General features: G+C 40.8%; 1 protein-coding gene across 1 annotated transcript; it reads left to right on the forward strand.

Annotated features, from left to right (window-relative positions):
- Positions 1-306: 306 nt before the first annotated feature.
- Positions 307-8,184, forward strand: LOC106584260 (C2 calcium-dependent domain-containing protein 4C-like). Its single transcript, XM_014169310.2, has 2 exons — positions 307-542; positions 5,922-8,184. Exon 2 carries the CDS (start codon positions 5,968-5,970, stop codon positions 7,204-7,206), a length of 1,239 nt encoding a protein of 412 aa, XP_014024785.1. The 5' UTR covers positions 307-542; positions 5,922-5,967; the 3' UTR covers positions 7,207-8,184.
- Positions 8,185-20,393: the final 12,209 nt, after the last annotated feature.

Consider the following 20,393-nt stretch of genomic DNA (forward strand, 5'->3'; position numbering starts at 1 on the left):
GTGCAAACTATTTGATGTTGCAGTGTATCTGATATAGATTGTTGTTGTTTTAATTGTATTTGTCCCCATCAAATAAATGAATGGACACACTTCACACTAACTAAATAGGGTAATTACTCATGAGGGATGATCACCTGGTCAATTATTGATGCCACTTGCAGCATGATGCGATATAAACACCAACAAGAACAACTTAATACGTTTATACTCATGTCTAAGCTTGTGTGCGCTCAAAGCCTGTTGATTCCTTCATATATATAATGTAAACACGTCCTGTAAGAGTGTATCTTCTGACTAATTCATGAGCTTCAGTGATTGTGACTGGCTCTCTTGAGGATCTCATCATTTTCTCTTATTGGTCGGCACCCAACATCGCCCGGGAGAGTGTATAAAAAGCATCATATTATCCCATCTAGCGCAAGTCCATCTCTAGGGTGCGGAGGAGACTATATAGTTCTGCAAACAGTGCGCGATCCAGAGGAGGCGGGAGAAAACACCTGTTACGGAAGAATCAAGTCGACAAAGAAGCCTTCACGTCTTCAGTAAGTTTATTAGGCTGAACTCAACCGGTGTCTAAAATAGAATATTTGTCTCACTCAAGAGCGCATAATGAAATATATTTCGGCACCGAGAGCATACAAACTTCTAATTTTCACTTGTTGCACTTTATTTCCGCGTTAAGGTAGGCATAGGCTAATGCAAACTACTACATTATTTACTTTTTAAATAATACATTGACTTTCTTCCAGTACACCACGTTTTGCTAAAATCTAAGGAGATCCGTATTGATTCTCTATAAAGGCAGAGTTATTATAAATTCAAGCTTGTGCAAATTCATCACAGACCAGACCTGCTTTAGCCTATCATTTTGTCCGTATCTTCCATATCTTAGTTAATATGCACAACATGTCAGTTAAATGTAACTTAACTGAATAGAATACAATAGAATACCATGACTGTTAAAGTGGATTTCAATGTGCTTATTAACAATTCTCTATAGTATTAACTGGTATACGACACCTTGCCGTTGTTGTGCCGAAAATCTCCCCCTGCCTGTTCTATAGAAAATATTTGACTCTGATGTGTGCCACAGAAAGTATTTGACTCTAGCCACAACATTATGGAAATTAGAAGGGGGGGTAAAATTTAGGGAAACAATAAACTTTTCAGAACAACTACTAGTTGAATAAGACATGGAGAGATGACGAATTTTGGCAAAGAGATTTATTTATAGACTAATACACTTGAAACAAATAGCCAAACCGAAAACTGCAGACATTACTTGCGCCTCCCCCGCGATCAAATCGACATAAAAAATAAAATGAAACGCAGCCAAACGTGATCAGAAATCTCAACTAGCAAGCAAGTCGCAGCAATGAAGAATTGAGTGCGTGCGCGTTCACACGAAGGTGGGGGGGGAGATTCTGGCAGAGGGGGGATTTTCGGCACAACACCGTTTCTCAAGTTATAACGCGTTAGTTGCTTACTGGACCCTGGAAATCTGTGTGAAATGTTAACTAGCTAACGAACTAACCACTATCTGTTAACTAATGTTTTCCCTATACAGCATGTGGTTAATTTTCAGAATGAGAGAATTAGGTGAAAATGAGGCGTTGCTTGTTAAGCAAGTGTAGCTGGAGCTGGGCGTGGTTTAACTTCTCAGGGCTACGTGGGACGCGGGACACAGCCAGTGAAATATCATGTCATAATTCAACTTTCTCAAACATACAACTATTTTACACAATTTTAAAGATACACTTCTCCTTGATGTAACCACATTGTCCGATTTCAAAAAGGCTTTACAGGGAAAGCAAAACATTAGATTAAGGTTAGGAGAGTACATAGACAAAAATAATCACACAGCCATTTTCCAAGCAAGGACATGTGTCAATAAAACCCAAAACACAGCTAAATGAAGCACTAACCTTTGACGATCTTCATCAGATGACACTCCTAGGACATTATGTTACACAATACATGTATGTTTTGTTCGATAAAGTTCATATTTATATCCAAAAACAGCATTTTACATTGGCGCGTGATGTTCAGAAAATGTATTCCCACCAAAACGTCCGGTGAATGTGCACATCAATTTACAAAAATACTCATCATAAACGTTGACAAAATAAATAACAATTATTTAAAGAATTATAGATACACTACTCCTGGATGCAACCGCTGTGTCAGATTTTAAAATAGCTTTACGGAGAAAGCACATTTTTCAATATTCTGAGTACATAGCTCGCCATCACAGCAAGCTATACAGACACCCGCCAAGTTCGGGGCCACCTAAACTCAGAATTAGTATTAGAAATATTCTCTTACCTTTGCTGATCTTCGTCAGAATGCACTCCCAGGACTGCTACTTCCACAAGAAATGTTGTTTTTGTTTGAAATAATCCATATTTATGTGCAAATACCTCCGTTTTGTTCGTGCGTTCAGAGCACTATCCAAAGGCATAACGCGCGAGCGCGGTACCAGAGACGAAAAGTCAAAATGTTCCATTACCGTACTTAGAAGCATGTCAAACGCTGTTTAAAATCAATCTTTATGGTATTTTTTACGTAAAATTGCGATAATATTCCATCCGGACAATAGCATATTCATTCAAGAAGAAAAAGAAGGAACGGCGCGCTCGCGGGATCGCGCATATCCAATCCCTTTGTCCACAGGCAGTCCACTGATTGACTGAGCTCCTATTATCTGCCCAGTGACAGGAGAATGCTGAAAGAACTTTCTGAAGGCTGTTGACAGCCAATGGAAGCCTTAGGAAGTGCAACGTGACCCCACAGAAACTGTAGTTTTGATAGAGAATCAAAAGAAGAACTACAATTCTCAGACTTTCCACTTCCTGGTTGGATTTTTCTCAGGTTTTTGCCTGCCATATGCGTTCTGTTATACTCATAGACAACATTCAAACAGTTTTAGAAACTTCAGAGTGTTTTCTATCCAAATCTATTAATAATATGCATATTCTAGTTTCTGGGCCAGAGTAGTAACCAGTTTAATTTGGGTACGTTTTTCATCCGGCCGTGAAAATACTGCCCCCTACACCTCAACAAGTTAAGCTGGATGCCACTATAGAGGTGAAAGGAACACCACACACTTTCCCTCTTTCTCACTTTTGCTGGAACATTGTAGAACATATGTCCACAATGTAATAATGTGCAGTGTAGCCCGAAGATACTGTTTTTGTTGTGTTGAACTTGACAGTAACGTGTGTGTGTGAGTGAGGTTTGGATTATATTATTTTTTACTCAGTGAACATTATTTTTGCACACATGTAGCCTTGTGCACTTGATCTATGTCTATAGTGGCCACTATAATAGAGCAAAAATAGAATTCCTGTTTGTTTCATTCTACTTTAAGATGTTTTTTTTCCCCAAGTGCAATATTTATGTGTGTGGTCACAAGCGTTTTATTATGAAGGCTGTCATGGATAACTGCAATATTAGTGTATTGTGTTTTTCTCAAGACTTGAGTGTCATTTGCAGTGAAGTCTAGGCAACAAATAACATTGGATTGCTTTCTTTAAATTTTTTAGCTGTGAGTTAGGTTCACATGAACCACTTTATTTTACACACAGAGACTGATCATGTAGATCATTTTCTTTGTTGTTTAATTAGTTAAAACCTGCATTTCCCCCTAGCAGGGATTTTTTTCCATGTTTCAGTGCAAAAAAAGTGTCACTTTTTTGGGCCTTCACCAGTTTGCATCGCTGATTCTTTACATACAGTTGAAGTCGGAAGTTTACATACACCTTAGCCAATTACATTTAAACTTAGTTTTTCACAATTCCTGACATTTAATCCTAGTAAAAATGCCCTGTCTTAGGTCAGTTAGCGTCAACACTTTATTTTAAGAATGTGAAATGTTAGAATAATAGTAGAGAGAATGATTTATTTCAGCTTTTGTTTCTATCATCACATTCCCCATGGGATTCAGAGCTTTACATACACTTAATTAGTATTTGGTAGCATTGCCTTTATATTGCTTAACTTGGATCAAACGTTTCGGGTAGCCTTCCACAAGCTTCCCGCAATAAGTTGAGTGAATTTTGGCCCATTCCTCTTGACAGAACTGGTGTAACTGAGTCAGGTTTGTCAGCCTCCTTGCTCGCACACACTTTTTCAGTTCTGCCCACAAATTTTCTATAGGATTGAGATCAGGGCTTTGTGATGGCCACTCCAATACCTTGACTTTGTTGTCCTTAAGCCATTTTGCCATAACTTTGGGATTATACTTGGGGTCATTGTCCATATGGAAGACCAAGCTTTAACTTCCTGACTCATGTCTTGAGATGTTGCTTCAATATATCCACATAATTGTCCTTCCTCATGATGTCATCTATTTTGTGAAGTGCACCAGTCCCTCCATCAGCAAAGCACCCCCACAACACGATGCTGCCCACCCCTGTGCTTCACGGTTGGGATGGTTTTCTTCGGCTTGCAAGCCTCCCCCTTTTTCCTCCAAACATAACGATGGTCACTATAGCTAAACAGTTCTATTTTTGTTTCATCAGACCAGAGGACATTTCTCCAAAAAGTACGATCTTTGTCCCCGTTTGTAGTTGCAAACCATAGTCTGGCTTTTTTATAGTGTTTTTGGAGGAGTGGCTTCTTCCTTGCTGAGCGGCCTTTAGGTTATGTCGATATAGGACTCGTTTTACAGTGGATATAGATACTTTTGTACCTGTTTCCTCCAGCATCTTCACAAGGTCCTTTGCTGTTGTTCTGGGATTGATTTGCACTTTTCGCACCAAAGTACATTCATCTCTAGGAGACAGAACGCGTCTCCTTTCTGAGCGGTATAATGGCTGCGTGGTCCCATGGTGTTTATACTTGCATACTATTGTTTGTACAGATGAACGTGGTACCTTCAGGCGTTTGGAAATTGCTCCCAAGGATGAACCAGACTTGTGGAGGGCTACAATTCTTTGTCTAAGGTCTTGGCTGATTTCTTTTGATTTTCCCATGATGTCAAGCAAAGAGGCACTGAGTTTGTTGGTAGGTCTTGAAATACATCCACAGGTACACCTCCAATTGACTCAAATGATGTCAATTAGCCTATCAGAAGCTTCTAAAGCCATGACATCATTTTCTGGAATTTTCCAAGCTGTTTAAAGGCACAGTCAACTTAGTGTATGTAAACTTCTGACCCACTGGAATTGTGATACAGTGAATTATATGTGAAATAATCTGTCTGTAAACAATTGTTGGAAAAATGACTTGTGTCATGCACAAAGTATATGTCCTAACCGACTTGCCAAAACTATAGTTTGTTAACAAGAAATTTTTGGATTGGTTGAAAAATGAGTTTTAATGACTCCAACCTAAGTGTATGTTAACGTCCGACTTCAACTGTACCTCTTTTTTAGGCTGCAACATAATTTCTTTATTCAACACCTCTATAATTAAACAATAAAGCACGAGGGTGTGTGATATATGGCCAATATACCACGGCTAAGGGCTGTTCTTATGTACGACACAACGCAGAGTGCTAGGACACAGCCCGTAGCCGTGGTATATTGGCCATATATCACAAACCCCGAGGTGCCTTATTGCTATTATAAACTGGTTACCAAAGTAATTAGAGCAGTAAAAATAAATGTTTTGTCGTACCCGTGGTATACGGTCTGATATACCACAGCTTTCAGCCAATAAGCATTCAGGGCTCGAACCACACAGTAGTGCCTTAGAACAGCCCTTAGCCGTAGTATATTGGCCATATACCACACCCCCTCAGGCCTTATTGCTTAAGTATACACTTGACACATTGTGGTCAATTTCATTGATTTCATCGTTTTTAGATTCAGTTAACCATTTCTTACACAGATATAGCAAAAGTTGCAATGTTATTTACTCAGTGTGTTAATACATGTATTTCATAACTGCTGCCATGTTTGTGCTTTTGCCTCCAGACAGAGAAACACCCTTGTATCCCACCTGGAGAAGCCTAGTGGGATAATGTGGGTTCTGGACAAGATCCGTGGGTCAGTAGAGACCACTGTTCTCCGGCGGGGGGAGAATGGGGACAAGGACGGCAATACTCCAGTCTACAGCAACGTCCTCACCCCTGATAAGATCCCTGACTTCTTCATTCCCCCCAAGCTGGTCTGCTGCCCCCCAGAGCCTGAGACCCTGGACGTTGTCAAGCCCAAGGAGGGGCTGCGGCCCTCGGCCTCTGAGCAGACCATTGGCAGTAAGAAAATCAGCAGCCCTCGCAGCCCGCGTCTGGTGGCCAAGCTGGCTGGGGACACCAAGAACCTGTTGAGGGCTGCCAACCGTCACATTATCCAGATAGAGAGCGCTGATGACGTGGTGGCAGGGGACACAAACGCTGACCCTCAGTCTCAGACCGCTATGTCACTGCCCTACGTCCCCAAGACCCAGACTTCCTATGGTTTTGCCACTTTGATGGAGAGCCCCCACACCCGCCGCAAGGAGTCCCTTTTCCACTGTGACCAGACCAGCCCCCTGACCTCTCCCAACTCCCAGAGGAAGGGGAAGAGCAGCGTCAGCGAGGGCAACCACCTCAACCCCCCTGACTTCAATGCCTCTCACAACCCTTACCGCTACTTTAGTGGAGGGGAGAGTGACACCTGTTCCTCGGCTGAGTCTTCTCCCTTCAACTCCCCACTTCTCTCCCGCTCTGCCTCGCTGCTCAAAGTCTTCACCCACGAGACACAGGCCAAGGTGGTGAAAGCCAAGAGGACGTTTGCCCGCCACAGCTCCTTGTCCACAGACGAGTGCAGCTCGACCGAGCCCAGTCCCAACGTGCTGCGGCGGCTCCACTCCTCTTCACTCCATGGCGGTGGGCCGTCGGACCGGGAGCACACCGTCAACCTACACAAGGGCGGCAGGGTGAGGCTCAGCGCCGACTACGATGCTGGCACGGCCCGCCTGCGCATCCGCATTCTGGCTGCCGAAGAGCTCTACGACATGATGTACGACATTAAGAGCATCAACTGCTGCGTGTCACTGTACCTCAACCCTGGCAAGCTGCAGAAACAGCGGAGCACTATCATCAAGAACAGCCGAAATCCTGTATTCAACGAGGACTTCTTCTTTGACTCTGTGACCTCAGTGCAGGTGAAGAACCTAGCAGTGAAGATCAAGGTGGTGAATAAGGGCACCAGCCTGAAGAGAGACACTCTGCTGGGGGAGAGAGAGATCCCTCTGGGGAAGCTGCTCCATGGCCTCTAGGTCTGTCCTGGCGATACAGAATAGTACTCTGACTTACACAGAATGAGACTATGAATGATAATGTGCATGAAAAAAATATATATAACTGGGGTTAGATGTTTACTTGGTGTCCCCTGTATTCACATAGAACTGTCTGAAAGGAAGAGTTCATTTACTGTCAATGTCTGGTCTGGGCTAGCAGTTTGTCTCTTAGCTGGTCACCTCCTCAACCTTCTGTTCCCTGTGCCTGCAGCCCTGCACAGCCCAACTTGTAGATCATGTGGTGGACAATCGAATATGGCACAGGTCAAAAAACACCTGCTCGTTTGAGGGACTCACTTTTTGTACTCTCTTGATCTCGACGTTGAATGTCGCATGGCTGCAATTACATGTGACTCAGACAATACAGGATGCGAGTCTCTATGATTCAGTTTTTAGTCAGCACTACAATGCTTTTATGGATCATGGGGTCTTTGATGTCGCCACTATAACTTGATGTGCAAATTATCCTTTGATCCTGATTGTTGTTGCGATCCACAGTAGTCTACTACCGGAAGGAAGGCCAGTCTGTTATGTGACCACAATGTCCAAAACCTGGAGAATAGAGATCAGACGTCACCGTCTGCTTCCCGTGCGCTTGGCATGAATATGTAAATGCAGTGATATGTTAGCAGTTTGTACTTCAGTTTCATAACACCCACAAGCCTTACCAAGAGTGATAGATAGACAGAAAGAGAGAGTGAGAGAGGGAGGGAGGGAGGGAGAGCGTGTATGCATTACATTTTAGAGAGTGTGACATTATTCAAAGGTGTTGAACATGATTTTATACATAGATGTTGTATTTGTATGAGACATATGCTTCAGTATGATGTATACTGCATGACCAAAAGTATGTGGACACCTACTCGTCAAACATCTCTTTCCAAAATCATGGGCATTAATATGGAGTTGGTCCCCCCTTTGCTGCTATAACAGCCTCCACTCTTCTGGTAAGGCATTCCACTTGATGTTGGAACATTGCTGCTGGGACTTGCTTCCATTCAGCCATTAGTGAGGTTGGGCACTGATGTTGGGCGATTAGGCCTGGCTCGCAGTCGGCGTTCCAATTCATCCCAAAGCTGTTCGATGGGGTTGAGGTCAGGGCTCTGTGCAGGCCAGTCAAGTTCTTCCACACGGATCTCAACAAACCATTTCTGTATGGACCTCGCTTTGTGCAGACCATTATTCCTCCTCCACCAATCTTTACAGTTGGCACTATGGATTGGGGCAGGTAGCGTTCACTGAAATGTCACTGAGCTCTTCAGTATGGGCCATGCTACTGCCAATGTTTGTCTATGGAGATTGCATGGCGGTATGCTTGATTTTATACAACAGGTGTGGCTGAAATAGCCAAATCCACTAATTTGAAGGGGTGTCCACATACTTTTACAAAATTATGACTTTGTAAATTATGTACTGCTCCCTGCTGGAGAGTGAATGATTAGCAGCCCTCTGACCCTGAAAAACATATTTAGATTTACATTTTAGTCATTTAGCAGACACTCTTATCCAGAGCGAATTACAGTAGTGAATACATACATTTCATGCATTTAAAAAAATAATAATGTTTTTATTTTTTTGTACTGGCCCCCCGTGGGAATCAAATCCACAACCCTGGCGTTGCACACACCATGCTGGCGTTGCAAACACCATGCTCTACCAACTGAGCCACAGGGAAGACCATATTATAATTTGCTGACTTCATTATTATGTGGACTAGGCCAGAGGACCAAGAAAGGAAAAACATTTACAATAAAAAATATTTACAATAAAAGTTATTTGACATGAAGGATAGTCTTCTACTCTCTGCATGTGCTCTGCTGTCCTTTAAAATGAATTACAATACATCTGATCTGATTGCAATTTCAAGTAGGAGACAGAGGAAAGAAGCAGAGGTTGTTTCTGCAGATGGTTAAAGGGTCACCACACACATTCATCTTTGAGATATGGAGTCATTTAATCATGTCAAACATGACTATTTTACAGAAAATAGCCATTGTTTTTGTGAGTTACATCCCCTGTCATGTTTGAACCTAGACTATACAATAGAGCTCTCTACAATACCATTGCTTTTCCCCAAGCTTATACTTTATATAACTTTATTTTGCTCTAACTGTGAGGATTTTGTTATTGTGGAAAATCGGTAATCTGCTACGATACTATTAAATGATTGATTTGTGTGTGCTCAATGCTCATGCTATGCCTGCTGTACATGGATGCGTGCTCACTGAGTTGTAACCAATCCCTTCTTTGGCTTACATCGGCATGACTAAAAAAACAAAATATTGTCAGTAGATTTTATAATACTTCATTGTAGTAGGCAGGGTCAAAATGTAGCCTAAGTGCTTTTATGATGAAAAAGTAATTAAATCAAAAAGTGAGTTGTTTATTTTGGGGATTGCCAACTATTTTTGTAATTGATTGTCTTTTCTAGTTTCTCATCTACAGATGTAGGATTTTAATTTGAGCCAGTTTTCTACAGCAGTAAAATAATCCTGTAGCAGCAGGAAATGTGAATTATTATGTGGATTATAATTAATGGACATTTTTGTGGGCTTTTTTCGTTAGGGCAAATCAAGTCTGAAATTTCAAAGTGGAAATTACAATCTTTAGAATTCTTTTTAAAACTCAAATACACGACAAGTTTGCATTTCCTACTGTGCAGGAAAATTCTCAGCAACAAAAGAGTTATCAAATTAAGATCTTACATCTGTATTTAAAAAAGACAGCCCAATGTACATTTGAACTAGGAATAATTCTCCTGAGAAATGAAAACTGTGCTGCAAGCTATCTCACTCAACAGGTTAGATACGCAATTTAAAAATGTAAAAAAGATAATCAAAAATTTCAAATGGATTCAATTAACTTTCTCCTCATGACTGTGTTTTCAGTTATGCTATGATTTGAAGTGCTTTAAATACTGTAGGCCAGACCTCCTTGCTGATTATCTTCTATACCAACCACAGGGTTAATTATCCTGGTTGAATACACTGTAAATATATATCTCTTACTAACTAGGCTGCTTATGGTGCCCAGGTGTGTTGTTTTGTGGGATGCCAGTGGGAGGGCTTACTGTCAGCTAAATAATGGATAAATATATGCTTTATACATGCAGTCATGTATCAAATGAATACAGTGATTTTAGATCTGAGCACCTGATTTCTAACAGTGGAGGAATACCCACTGTCCTCTATGATGTGTGTTTTTCTCTGTTTGTTATGGGGAAGCCCAACACCTCTATTGGGAGTGCAGAAAACCTGCAGATGTATAATGTATATAGCCACTTGTAATGGGTTTGCCATCATAGTATGGACTTGCTTTTTAGAATTAGACCTCTGCTTGATGCATTAGACACACAGTTAGCCAATTTGATTGCCAACCTTGATTTAAGTCTCTGAGGGATTGCCAGAATGAACTACAATTAGCTAGCTGTTGGTGTTCGGAAATCCTTCCTCGTTATTCTGTGCTAAATGGCTATTTAATTACACGACCTAAAAAGGTCTGACTGTCAATTTAAAAAAAAATATACTCGGAAGACTCTGCTTATGCGAAATAATGAAAGTGGGGATGATATTTATTTCAGTGATCTAATTTCTGCAGTGGAGAGGAGATGTTTAATATGCTGAACTTGTTCTGTTTCTCAAGAAAATGAAACAAGTGCCAATCCGTCATACTTGATGCCAAATTCTTTAATTGTTATCTCAAGGTGTTAGATAAATTATGGATGCTAGTTAGTATCTATCTACTGTATTGTTATTGCTGGTGTGAGTACTTATGTCTTTTATACTGTGATGTCATTAGTAATGGACACCTGTGGGTTTTCCTGACTGTTCCTCAAACTGTGTTGATATAGGCCTATGTATGACTATGAAATGCCTTTATTAAAAGCAAATGTATTGTAGATTCTTCATGTCATCATTACTACTTTGTTGACATAATGCCATTATACAAATCAGTGCTATAGCAATGACCTTCTCACATTGTGTTAATCATCAGATCTGATACAACAGGGATTCTCATATTAGGGCTCTATTCAATTGGTATTGCGGAAATTCAGCTTTACAGTGTGATTGAACGTTAAAGGCAATGTTCCCGTGTTAGCGGAGACTGTGTTCACGGTAAACGCTGCATATGTCGGCTCAATCGGAAAGTACCTTGCCATTCCTAGCGTGTAATCTATAACGATTCAGTGATACTGATTGAATAGAGCCCTTAGTGTGCTAGTCAGAATAAGAGTTCAGAGAATACATTACTGATAATGATTTTAGAGTCCCAAAGGCACTTGGCTCCATTATCTCCACATAATTGTACACCTCTGCCTAAGAATATGTCTTCTGTGTGAATCAGTAGGGCACCTAATCAGAGCAGCTTCTAATGAAGCAGCAGTCATTATAGCAGCAATCCTCTCTACAGTGTCTAAGGGTCAGTCCAATTACTGCAGTCACCCACTGTCAGCTCTCTATCACATAAACTCATGGAGTCAATTAGATCCTGGATTGTGCCAAGGAAACTCAGTCTGTAGTGTCCCGTATCTTATCAACATATGCTTCGCAGCTGTAATATGTGTCCTATAACTCCTTATCTGATCTCCTCTGATGGCAGTTTAAGTTCAAATTATAATCACTAAGAAGTATTTCACTTTTTGTTATACAGTCCTTTGAGTGTGAACTTTTTTAAGGTATTATCCGGCGAGTGGTCAGGTTCCCTATTAACCTCTAAAAATCTAAGCCGTTGGCGGAATTGTTTTAAGATGGTCATACCATGGATCGTTTCGCTATTTGATTGTGAATTTAAGGACCCCTTTAGATATCCCCCCCAAAATAAAATCAAAATATTTGATAAAACATTGATTTTGGCCTTTACTGCTATTGCCCATAGAAACACATTGAATAACACATTCATAAATGGCAAAATAGACAGTAAAAAAATAAATCATAAGGAATAAGGTTTTGAAGTGTCTGTCCTATATCTAGGGCATCAGCATTTGAGTATCTGGAGCATCAGCATTTGTGGGTTCGATTACAGGCTCAAAATGGGCAGAAACAAAACTTTCTTCTAAAACTCGTCAGTCTATTCTTGTTCTGAGAAATGAAGGCTGTTCCATGTGAGAAATTGCCAAGAAACTGAAGATCTCATACAACACTGTGTACTACTCCCTTCACAGAACAGTGCAAACTGGCTCTCACCAGAATAGAAAGAGGAGTGGGAGGCCCCGGTGCACAACTGAACCTAATTTCAAAAAGGTTTTCTAATGATCAATTGGTCTTTTAAAACTATAAACTTGGATTAGCTAACACAACGTGCCATTGGAACACAGGAGTGATGGGCCTCTGTACGCCTACGTAGATATGCCATAAGAAATCTGCTGTTTCCAGCTACAATAGTCATTTACAACATTAGCAACGTCTACACTGTATTTCTAATCAATTTGATGTTATTTTAATGGACAGAAAATGTGCTTTTCTTTCAAAAAGAAGGACATTTCTAAGTGACCTCAAACTTTTGAATGGTAGTTTATATACAGTGCCAGTCAAAAGTTTGGACACACCAACTCATTCAAGGGTTTTTCTTTATTTTTTACTATTTTCTACATTGTAGAATAATAGTGAAGACATCAAAACTATGAAATAACACATGGAATCATGTAGTAACCAAAAAAGTGTTAAACAAATCTAAATATATCAAGAGTGCCGTTCGGATAGTTTGTACCGTGAGAAGACTGATTTTTGGGATGTCTCATGGTCTGACAAACACCTCTCTAGCTTAAAGATCCACTATGCAGAAATCGCTCTGCCATTTCCTGGTTGCTAAAATTCTAATAGTTGGCCTAATTTCAGTTTATGTGACAAAATAAGCAGTCATTGTGTAGAGAATCATTGTATCTAAACCACTGTGAAATATATTTTCCATTACCAAAAATATTGTACATTCTGCTGTTTGAAGCTGGATCACAAAACCGAAAGTAAAAGACGCAAAAACTAAACTTCAGAACAGGAAGCATAGAAATAGCACACATAGAACAGATCTACCGCTTCTTAGACTTGCTTCAACGTGATTTTTTTACGATACTTAGATTGATGCATGGGGCTTCCTTCCCAGATGCTTTTCTCTCTCTCTCTCTCTCTCTCTCTCTCTCTCTCTCTCTCTCTCTCTCTCTCTCTCTCTCTCTCTCTCTCTCTCTCTCTCTCTCTCTCTCTCTCTCTCTCTCTCTCTCTGATCTAGCTGTATGGCAGCATGGCATACCTGTTCCTCCAAATTAGGTCCAGACCCTGCACCTGTCTCTCCTTACCCGGCTGTGCCTTCTATGAAGGAGCCTCTGTCCCCCTCTGTTTTCTTTGGCTACAGGCTGTTTCCAACCTTCCATAAACAGCAACAGCAGATCTTGTTTCTGTTTAATTGTCAGTTTCAGTTTACATATTCTAAAGTCAAACCATTTGTTTGGAAGTGTAGAACCAATCTTGGCAGCCACATCAGGAGGGGGGTGAGTGGGATTTGGTTCCAAGACAGCATGCAGGAGAAAACAGCTGGTACAAACATGGATACAGATGGTAATTGCTGTCATGGCAGAAACCAAAAAAGAGATATCAAATGAAGTAAATAGAAACAAACAGTCAGAACATACAGGTAACTGTCTAAATAATGGAATCACTTGAGTAAATGAGGGATACAAAGTATATTAAAAGTCAGTGCTTCCACACAGGTTTATTAACATCCCATCACGCTTATGGTCATATATAAAAATGCTGGGCAGGCCATTATTTTGGTTATCATGGCTATGCCTCAATAGGATGACAATGTCCCCATCCACATGACATGAGTGGTCACTGAATGGTTTGATGAGCATGAAAACGATGTAAATCATATGCCATGACCGTCTCAGTCACCAGAACTCAACCCAATTGAACACTTACAGTGAGGGAAAAAAGTATTTTGATCCCTGCTGATTTTGTACGTTTTCCCACTGACAAAGAAATGATCAGTCTATAATTTTAATGGTAGGTTTATTTGAACAGTGAGAGACAGAATAACAACAAAAAAATCCAGAAAAACTCATGTCAAAAATGTTATAAAATTATTTGCATTTTCATGAGGGAAATAAGTATTTGACCCCTCTGCAAAACATGACTTAGTACTTGGTGGCAAAACCCTTGTTGGCAATCACAGAGGTCAGACGTTTCTTGTAGTTGGCCACCAGGTTTGCACACATCTCAGCAGGGATTTTGTCCCACTCCTCTTTGCAGATCTTCTCCAAGTCATTAAGGTTTTGAGGCTGACATTTGGCAACTCGAACCTTCAGTTCCCTCCTCAGATTTTCTATGGGATTAAGGTCTGGAGACTGGCTAGGCCACTCCAGGACCTTAATGTGCTTCTTCTTGAGCCACTCCTTTGTTGCCTTGGCCGTGTGTTTTGGGTCATTGTCATGCTGGAATACCCATCCACGACCCATTTTCAATGCCCTGGCTGAGGGAAGGAGGTTCTCACCCAAGATTTGACGGTACATGGCCCCGTCCATCGTCCCTTTGATGCAGTGAAGTTGTCCTGTCCCCTTAGCAGAAAAACACCCCCAAAGCATAATATTTACACCTCCATGTTTGATGGTGGGGATGGTGTTCTTGGGGTCATAGGCAGCATTCCTCCTCCTCCAAACATGGCGAGTTGAGTTGATGCCAAAGAGCTCCATTTTGGTCTCATCTGACCACAACACTTTCACCAGTTGTCCTCTGAATCATTCAGATGTTCATTGGCAAACTTCAGACGGGCATGTATATGTGCTTTCTTGACCAGGGGGACCTTGCGGATCTCAGCTCATTACCTGTATAAAAGACACCTGGGAGCCAGAAATCTTTCTGATTGAGAAGGGGTCAAATACTTATTTCCCTCATTAAAATGCAAATCAATTTATAACATTTTTGACATGCGTTTTTCTGGATTTATTTGTTGTTATTCTGTCTCTCACTGTTCAAATAAACCTACCATTAAAATTATAGACTGATCATTTCTTTGTCAGTGCGCAAACTTACAAAATCCGCAGGGGATCAAATACTTTTTTCCCTCACTGTATGGGAGATTCTGGAGCGTTGCCTGAGACAGTGTTTTCCACCACCATCAACAAAACACCAAATGATTGTATTTTTTTGTGGAAGAATGGTGTCACATCCCTCCAACAGAGTTCCAGACAATTGTAGAATCTATGCCATATTGAAGCTGTTCTGGCTGTTGGTGGCCCAACGCTCTATAAAGACAGTTTATGTTGGTCTTTCCTTTATTATGGCAGTTACAGTTGAAGTCAGAAGTTTACATACACTTAGGTTGGAGTCATTAAAACTCGTTTTTCAACCACTCCACAAATGTCCTGTTAACAAACTATAGTTTTGGCAAGTCGGTTAGGACATATACTTTGTGCATGACACAAGTCATTTTTCCAACAATTGTTTACAGACAGATTATTTCACTTATAATTCACTGTATCACAATTCCAGTGGGTCAGAAGTTTACACACACTCAGTTGACTGTGCCTTTAAACAGCTTGGAAAATTCCAGAAAATGATGTCATGGCTTTAGAAGCTTCTGATAGGCTAATTGACATAATTTGAGTCAATTGGAGGTGTACCTCTGGATGTATTTCAAGGCCTACCTTCAAACTCAGTGCCTCTTTGATTGACATCATGGGAAAATCAAAAGAAATCAGCCAAGACCTCAGAAAAAAAATTGTAGCCCTCCACAAGTCTGGTTCATCCTTGGGAGCAATTTCCAAACGCCTGAAGGTACCACGTTCATCTGTACAAATAATAGTACGCAAGTATAAACACAATGGGACTACGCAGCTGTCATACCGCTCAGCAAGGAAGAAGCCACTGCTCCAAAACCACAATAAAAAAGCCAGACTACGGTTTGCAACTGCACATGGGGACAAAGATTGTACTTTTTGGAGAAATGTCCTCTGGTCTGATGAAACAAAAATAGAACTGTTTAGCCATAATGACCATTGTTATGTTTGGAGGAAAAAGAGGGATGCTTGCAAGCCGAAGAACACCATCCCAACCGTGAAGCACGGGGGTGGCAGCATCATGTTGTGGGGGTGTTTTGCTGCAGGAGGGACTGGTGCACTTCACAAAATAGATAGAATCATGAGGAGGAAAAGTATGTGGATTTATTGAAGCAACATCTCAGGACATCCGTCAGGAAGTTAAAGCTTGGTCGCAAATGGGTCTTCCAAATGAACAATGACCCCAAGCATACTTCCAAAGTTTTGGCAAAATGGCTTAAGGACAACAAAGTCAAGGTATTGGAGTGGCCATCACAAAGCCCTGACCTCAATCCTATTTTGTGGGCAGAACTGAAAAAGCGTTTGCGTGCAAGGAGGCCTACAAACCTGACTCAGTTACACCAGCTCTGTGAGGAGGAATGGGCCAAAATTCACCCAAGTTATTGTGGGAAGCTTGTGGGCTACCTGAAACGTTTGTCCCAAGTTAAACAATTTAAAGGCAATGCTACCAAATACTAATTGAGTGTATGTAAACTTCTGACCCACTGGGAATGTGATGAAAGAAATAAAAGCTAAAATAAACCATTCTCTCTACTATTATTCTGACATTTCACATTCTTAAAATAAAGTGGTGATTCTAGCTGACCTAAGACAGGGAATTTTTACTAGGATTAAATGTCAGGAATTGTGAAAAACTAAGTTTAAATGTATTTGGCTAAGGTGTATGGACACTTCCGACTTCAACTAGTCAATACATTTCACTGGCTGTCTGCTTTTCCTCCTCATCAAAACCTCCATCCCTAATTTACCAGAGAGACTGTTAGGTTTCACATAAACAGCAGTGGCAATCAACAGGCGGGCCACCTGCACATGCTGCTCGAAATGTTTTCACATTTTCTTCATCTGCCCCTGTACATTTCCATCCCCCCTGGTTTGTAAATTGATTTATAATGTTGTCTCTGCTGAGTGTCAGGGGTGGATGGTGCTGGCATTAGAATGCAATGGAGCAGAGATTCTGACTGAATGCTTCACTCCCTGTATATTTTTTAGCTATGAGCCTCTATAAAATTCAATTGTGGCATTTTCCATCCCTGGGTTCCTAGACTTTAGGGAGTTAAGGTTGAGGGCTATTATTGGCATTCAGATTACTATGGCAACCACAGAACATGAAATCCAGAGATGGGTCTGAGTGAAGGAATGAGTGCGAGAGAAAGATGTTATGTTATGAAACTGTTTCCCTGTAAAAAAAAAAACCCAGCCCAAACGATCAAGAGCAGATTCAAGTCAACACCCGGCTTCCTTTCAGGCCTGATCAGAAAGTGACTGCACACTGAACATCCCTACTTACCAATGTAGACGTAATGGTTTAAAAAGACCTATAGAGCAGGTGTGTTATCTTGTTATTATAGAGCAGGTGTGTTATCTTGTTATTATAGAGCAGATGTGTTATCTTGTAGGTGGAAAATAGGAACAGAGAGACATGATCTGATTTGCCCGAAGTGGGGACGAGGAATGACTTTGTACCCATCACAGATATTTGTATATATACTGAACAAAAATATAAACACAACATGCAACAATTTTAAAGATTTTACTGAGTTACAGTTCACATAAGGAAATCTGTCAATTAAAATAAATTCATTAGACCCTAATCTATGGATTTCACATGACTGGGCAGGGGTGCAGCCATGGGTGGGCTTGGGAGGGCATAGGCCCACCCACTTGGCAGCCAAGCCCACCCACTGGGGAGCCAGGCCCAGCCAATCAGGATTAGTTTTCCCCCCACAAAGGGGCTTTATTATTAAATAATCCTCAGCACCCCGTTTGAGGTCGTTTGGACATACTGCCAAATTCTCTAAAATGACATTGGAGGCGGTTTATGGTAGAGAAATGAACATTGAATTATCTGGCAACAGCTCTGCTGGACATTCTTGCAGTCAGCATGCTCCCTCAAAACTTGAGACATCTCTGGCATTGTGTTGTGTGAGAAAACTGCACATTTTAGAGTGGCCTTTTATTGTCCACAGCACAAGGTGCAACTGTGTCATGATCGTGCAGTTTAATCAGCTTCTTGATATGCCCCACCTGTCAGGTGGATGGATTATCTTGGCAAAGGAGAAATACTCGCTAACAGGGATGTAAACAACTGTGTGCACAAAATTTGAGAGTAATAAGCTTTTTGTGCATATGGAACATTTTGGGGAATTTGTTTTTCAGCTCATGAAACATGGGACCAACACTTACATGTTGCATTTATATTTGTGTTCAGTGTACATAGTCCAGCAAGTTGTTTCCTTTCGTGTGGCAGTATACATGTTGGTGATATTTTGGAAAAATCTGTTTTAAACGTGCTTGGTTAAAATCACCCGCAAATAAAGACTGCTTCTGGGTGAGAGGATTCTTGCTGGCTAAAGTTATTTTACAGTTCACTGGGGGCCACCTTGGTGTTTGCTCATGGTGGTATGTACACAGCTGTGTTAATAACACACATGAATTCCTTCTGCATATGGTGGGATTGGCATTTTAGCATCAGAAACTCCAGGTCGGGTGAACAGGAGCTTGAGATGTTTTCAACTTCGGTACACCGGGAATTGATGAGGAATCATACACCTCCCCTTACTCTTACCAGAAGCCACTGTTCGATCCATATGGAAAATGAAAAGCCGCATGGTTGAATAGCAGAGTCAAGTGTATTGACTGTAAGCCATGTCTCTGTAAAAACAAAGACACAGCATTCCCTGATGTCCCTCTGCGAACGAAGCCTTGCTTTGAGTTCACAAAGTTTATTTTCCAGCGATTGGACAATAGCCATCAGGATACTAGAAAGAGGAGGCCATGTAACCCACCTTTTCAGCCTAGATTGGAGTGAAAAAATACCATCAGGTTTTTATTTGTGGCCTCTGAGAGAAGGTAAGTAGGCTTCAGAGTTCAAGAACGCTGTACAGTGTACTCTTAGAAGTAAAGGAGTCTCTAATAACCTTTTGGGGTTCAAAAGATTGCCACTGTGGGGGAACCATTTCAGGTTAAAAAGGTTCCTTGAAGAACCCCTCTAAAAAGGTTATTCAAGGAACCCCTGTGTAAAGGTTAAAACAGAAACCCTTTTGTTATGGGAGGGGTTTGGTCGATGGTAAATGTCATTCTTGTTCATCAAGTCTGTACAATGAAAATGTAAATTCTCCTTGAAAATGTATGCATATTACATATTCTAATATAATATTAATAATATGAACATTGCTGATTGCATATTGTACCGAAGTGGCAATTATTCCAACATCGGTATTTGTACAGGCGCTTAAGGAATTCATTCATCTCTGTAAGCCTCATTGAAGCTACGAAACTGTCAGTGTTCAACCTTATCATGAGATGACAATACAACAGAACGATGAAAAGAAATGACATTTACTCTCACTGGTGGCCAAAAATAACTATATGAAGACCACGCCCCTACTAAGCCATGTCTTAATAATCCAGCATCAGTAACTCAGCATCAACAACCCAACCTGGCTCTTTTTAAAGAAAGCAACCCAACTAAGTGACCCAATGCCTGTAACTCAGCAGTTGGGTCATCCAAACAACCCAGCATTTTTAAGTGTAGGCTAGGTTCAAAATACTGTAGCTAGCTAGCGACCTAAGGTAACACCTAATAATTATCATATTTTCCTCTTCTCCTGAGTTTGGCAGCACAACAAATCCAAGTGCTCTGCACACGCCAGCAAAAAGGTTCCTACCCTTTGCTACATTAAAACATTCAAGTTTCCTCCAATAACTAACCAAAGGTACAAATATTAACCTATTGACCTCTGGTTCCTTGAGGAACTCCAGGGTTCCTTGGGAATCTCCAGGGTTCCTTATGTCACCCCTAGTTCTAAGAGTGTACATACAGTATGTTATCTCAAATAATCAGTCAGGAACAAATTTCTTCACAAAGTAGCAGAAAATACTGGTAAAATGAGTAATGTGTTTGTCACTGACACTGTCATTGTGTAATTCATCAAGACAAACATAAATGTTATTTGTATGACGCTTTGAGTAAATATTAGTATTGGTGTTAGTATTGGTGTATTGGTGTTCCTGCCATTTTTAGTTGCATAATGCTTAAGGTCCTTGTGTCATAAAGTGGTCTTCATTTCCTATGGTAACCTTGGGAACATGTGGAGACCTTTGACCCTAGACAGTCTATGAT

Source organism: Salmo salar, chromosome ssa23 (genome assembly GCF_905237065.1).
Source record: "Salmo salar chromosome ssa23, Ssal_v3.1, whole genome shotgun sequence".
Lineage (NCBI taxonomy): Eukaryota > Metazoa > Chordata > Actinopteri > Salmoniformes > Salmonidae > Salmo > Salmo salar.

Bases quoted from the DNA above. Each gene is read 5' to 3' on its own strand.
- LOC106584260 (XM_014169310.2), top strand. From the start codon at position 5,968: ATGTGGGTTCTGGACAAGATCCGTGGGTCAGTAGAGACCACTGTTCTC.